Raw genomic sequence first — 5,238 nt, forward strand, 5'->3', positions numbered from 1 at the left:
AATTTCTAGTATTGATTTGCTATTTTTTCTTATTGAGCGTGTGAAAATGTCAGTGAGGGAACTTTTAATTGCAAATTGCTAGGTGCATATAATTAATCAGGTATAATGTGAGTTACTATTTGAATCAATGGCTCAAAATAAAATTAACTAAGTTTAATGAAATATAATAAATAATAGTATATAAATATAATAAATAATAGTATGTATTTATTAAATATAAAAAACAATTATCAATGATAAACATTTTATTTTCTTTTCTTTTTTGCATTAGGTGATAAAGTAGGTAATTTCGTAGTTTCTGGTTGAGAAAATTCCATCGGCTCCACTTTGATATCATCTGTGACTACATCTAATAAATCTAGTCCTTGCAACTGTTCTTGTTCAAGACTGTGCAACATTTGAAATCCAGGTTCAAGGGAGGGTGTGAAAGCACCATCTAAAGCTGCTGGGAAATGCAGTTCTGGCACTTCTTCAAGTTTAAGCTGGGGTGCTATGTCACCTATAGCTAATGCTTCACAATGATTTTTTAATTCTTCACATTGACTTTTAATTTTTTCATGATATCTCACAACCCGGTTTTCATAGAAGTTATACAGGTTTCCAACATTCAATTCGGCAAAAACTTTAGATATTACATCTGGATAACCAGAATTAATACCACTCGCCTCTCTATCCACAACAGTTCTCATCAATTTGCACATATTTGTCATGTAAACATCTAAAGCATCTGCTACTGCATTTAAGGCTGTGTTAGTTGAAGAAGCAAAGCCAACATGTCCTATAGCTATAGCAGCACATTGTCGTAGTGCTCGTCTGTGGCTTTCTGGTGTAAAGGGTAAAATAACAGGCCCTTTCCCAAGAGAAAAGTCACAATATTGCTTTGGTAAAAAGTTAATTGGTGGTGTTGCTTCATGTTCTACTTTCAAATTCGGTTCTGGCGGAGTACTTGGTAAGCTCAAGGTATCTAGTCGGGCCCCTTCATACGCAGCATTTTCCGTTCGGTTTATTATTGCCGTTAATTGCCTTGCATACTCGTGAAGCTGTATAGTGTGTGTAATCAAATTTGGTTTTGGTAATTCTATCGGCGATGATTTTACTGTGATAGGTATTTCTGGAATATTTTGCATTCCTAGTTCAATTATAGGATTAAAATTCACAGTTTGTAATACTGTCTCATCATTTTCAGCATCTTCAAATTCACCCCAAAGTTGTCTATTCGACATTATACTCGAATCATAAAAAATCCAATACACATTAACTCTTATTAAGTATCCATTAATACTTGGACTTGGTAAGATAATTAAATCGGTAAGATATTTAGATAATACAAACGATTTAGCTTATAAGTAATAAATTAGTTATGTTTATTTTTTTATCTCACAGTTTTGGATTTGAACTGTCAAATGTCATAACATAACCTAACGTTTCAACTTTATTTTCACTGACAAGTAGATATTAGACGAAGTAGCAGTCAGATAATAAATTTTAGTTTGCTGTTAATGAAAAATTATATTAAAAATATGATATGCATATGTACTGTGAAATTATTTGATATAAACGCTTTTTTTAAATAAAATATTTATATGAGATTATTGCAGTAACTAAACACTATCTCCGACATATTAATGAATATAATTTGAGCTGTCATATGACTCAGGTTGCCAGGTCCCCAAACCTAGCTAGTTTGGCCAAACATTTCGGTAAAAAGGCCGGAAACCCTACATTATTGAGAACTTTATTTCTCAGTATTAAAAGATACGGTAAAAAATTGTTTTTAAAATCATTTTTTTCTGACTATTCCATGAATCTTGTCAATTTCTAATACATTATAAATAAAATCGAATATATCTCGTTTGTGAAATAAAAAAAATATGTAAAAAGCCTAACAAAAGCCGGACAAGCCGGACACCGTTTATTTTGGCCGGACACGCAATCAATAAGCCTAATTATGTCCGGCAATATCCGGACAACTGGCAACCCTACAGATGACCATAATTTCGCATAGTTAAAAGCTACTGTACCTATTAGTTACATAACTGTAATCATTGTACTAAATATCTTGTCAATGACACATCGTTCTTTATGCTACCGTGACGTCCCGACGGTTGGTCTGCCTATGTCTCGAATACTTTTCACACAGGGTACAGAAAAGCTTTTTAGCCTCTGACAACGTATTTTGCGGTGATAGATGGAGCTTATAGTACCGACGCTCATGCCTTTTTCGGTGGAGCGGGAGCATGAGGAAAATGTCTCAGCTAAACTGTAGCGGAGACACTTTTCATACGGTCAAAATCTGCAGCAAAATTCTTTAAAAAATAGTTATTATTACGTTACTATTATGTTAGTTAGCATTAGCATTAGCAGCCTGTAAATTTTCCCACTGCTGGGCTAAAGGCCTCCCCTCCCTTTGAGGAGAAGGTTTAGAGCATATTCCACCACGCTGCTCCAATGCGGGTTGGCGGAATACACATGTGGCAGAATTTCGTTGAAATTAGACACATGCAGGTTTCCTCACGATGTTTTCCTTCACCGTCGAGCACGAGATGAATTATAAACACAAATTAAGCACATGAAAATTCAGTGGTGCCTGCCTGGGTTTGAACCCGTAATCATCGGTTAACCACTGGGCCATCTCGGCTATATGTTAGTTATATTTTGGGAAATTTTTTAAAAGTAGGTTTAAAGGCGAAAAATGTTTTTCTCAAAATATACTCTAATGAATCATAAATGATACTATCATTGTCTACTACTACGTGCTACATTTCAATCAAATCTATTGAGAGATTTTTTAGATATCTCTTTCACAATCACTCAGTCATATTTGACGAAAAGCACCTTATGATCGCATATGTAGATTATTAGAAGACGACACTATTCAAGCTCTAGTCAACGTTTTAGCATACCTATACAACACCCAAAAGTTATATTCTGGCAGAATAGTGTAAAAAACCAACCACGTCTTGTATGACAAAGAAGTCTCGTTGTATACAAAATACAAAAAAAAAAAATTAACGACGACTCCTAAATGTAATATCGGCTCTACAAAAAATACGCGTTTCTCTCATTCTGAATTAATGATGCTTAACAGTCAAAATGTATGTAATAAGTATCATTATTGCTCTCAGCACAAATCTAGGTGTACTATAATTCTGTTCTTCGCCAATAGCAATGGCTTCTAATTTGTCTTTGCGAGAATATTCAAAATATGATTCTTGTTTATTAAATCCACCTAATACTTTAACCTAGGATTTAAAAAAAAAATCGGTAAAAGTAGTAGTACGTTTATAATAAAGGAATATTTTTTTGAAATATACGAAAAAGATATTAAAAAGAGTAAATACTAAAGACAATTGACTGATACTGATAAATAATGAAACAACGTAGTGTAAAAAACATTGAGATTTGGATAAAAAATGATTTTAATTTAAGTTTTATTGAATCTACAAGTTTTATTGCATCTTATCTTAGTAAAATAAGAGTTCTTGCTCCAAAAGTCTACAGTTACAATTTGATCCTTACTCATCGATTCATTGATATAAATCCGAAATGAGATGTTCCCTATACGTCAGACTCTTGTTTCTTGCAGGTTTTTCAGTAGAATCTACATTCCGAAGATGTGGTGGTATTACGTTTGACATTACTTTTCAAATGTAATTTTAAGACAATTAACTATTTTAATAATGCTTATTTTGATTTTAAAAATTGATACATTTCTAATAATGAGATTTCTTCTTTTAGTGTTGTAAAAGCCTACTTGAATTAAGTACAATATTTTGTTTTTGAGTATTGATTAAAACAGAAATAGTTCTTTAATGCCTCTCCAATATCAAATCCTTCGGAATACGTATTATTGCTATAAAATAAATTAAACCTTTATTGATTAAATAAAATGAACAGAGTTTATTTTGACATTTGTTTTTTATCGTCCATAGTGCCCAAAATATTATAAAATATGACAAAAAACATCGACAGTTAACCTAAAATGAAATACGGATTTTACCAAAACTCTGTATTTCAGGAAACTTTTCGACATACTCGTAACACTTTATTATATAAATTATATCCGTCATATAATAATTAACGGTGTCGGATGTCGCAATTGTTAAAGGTCGCAATCATTATGCGTTAATTATTTTCATCTGTCGACTAAACGACTATTTGGAACGAGGCTGTTATATAATACCAGCAAAATTGTTTTCGTTTATAACGAATTACTTAAATAAAATGGTAAACTAAATTATCAAATGTTATTATTTATCGATTTGTTTTGTCTCTAATAACAATGATTTCTGTTATTTTTAGTTCTTCTTTATTATATTTGTCATTAAAAATTACGTTTCGTGCTATTTTTTATTAATAATAAATAATTTTACAACTTACAAGAGATCAAAAGCTTCATCATTTTTAAAATCATCATTACAAAAATGATGGTACATGTACAAATATGTTTAAAGCTTACCATAACTTCTTTTTTATAATTTATAAATTATGTTTTTTTAAATAAATAATACTAAGATATATATATTAATATATTGAAAAATAAATAAGTCAAAATGCTCGTTTCTTCTGTCTTGTGTAGCGCAGGTTCTACGACATCTACGACGTAGAGGCAATTACAATTTAAACACTTTGTAATTTAATTAAGTCGTCGATTATTACTTAATATAATTGCTATTGCCTTTCGGTAAATATTTTTAATTAAACGTATACGTAATATTAATTATTTTTAAATTCTTTTTAATTCTAAATAGTAGTAGTAATAGATAAATATATAAATATTTCAACTTTAAGTTATTGAGAGATTGCTTTAACTTTCACGTATATTGCTTTATTTGACGCAGGTATTAAATTAACATTAATATGATATATTAACATTTAAAAATGATAAAAACATAGTGATTAAAGAATACGCTAACAAAAAAACAAAGTAGGAAATTTAATTACGTATAATAAACAGTACGCGTCTTGTTTTGAATAGTAGTTCATAAACGTAAAAACTGAGTAAGAAAATTTAATAAGTAATTTTTAAACAATACGAAGTCGGTGCAATGTAAGGAAACGTACAGATTGCTACTCAATGTAAATAATAACATGCATTTCGTCACTCGAATGAACTACGAATACTACACGCGTAGGACGTACCACACGAGGGCTTTCATTCAGGACATGAAACGTCGCCGGAAGCCGAGTCGCAGATCAATCGTCCCCACCCCTCCTCCGTCCCCCCACCCAGCCTCC

General features: G+C 31.3%; 1 protein-coding gene across 1 annotated transcript; it reads right to left on the minus strand.

The window, feature by feature from the left end:
* Positions 1-245: 245 nt before the first annotated feature.
* LOC125070433 (STAGA complex 65 subunit gamma-like) lies at positions 246-1,299 on the minus strand. The gene has a single exon (XM_047680308.1). The coding sequence runs from the start codon at positions 1,221-1,223 to the stop codon at positions 246-248; it is 978 nt and encodes a 325-aa protein (XP_047536264.1). The 5' UTR covers positions 1,224-1,299.
* Positions 1,300-5,238: the final 3,939 nt, after the last annotated feature.

This window comes from Vanessa atalanta, chromosome 17 (assembly GCF_905147765.1).
Source record: "Vanessa atalanta chromosome 17, ilVanAtal1.2, whole genome shotgun sequence".
Classification (NCBI taxonomy): domain Eukaryota; kingdom Metazoa; phylum Arthropoda; class Insecta; order Lepidoptera; family Nymphalidae; genus Vanessa; species Vanessa atalanta.

Bases quoted from the DNA above. Each gene is read 5' to 3' on its own strand.
- LOC125070433 (XM_047680308.1), bottom strand. From the start codon at position 1,223: ATGTCGAATAGACAACTTTGGGGTGAATTTGAAGATGCTGAAAATGAT.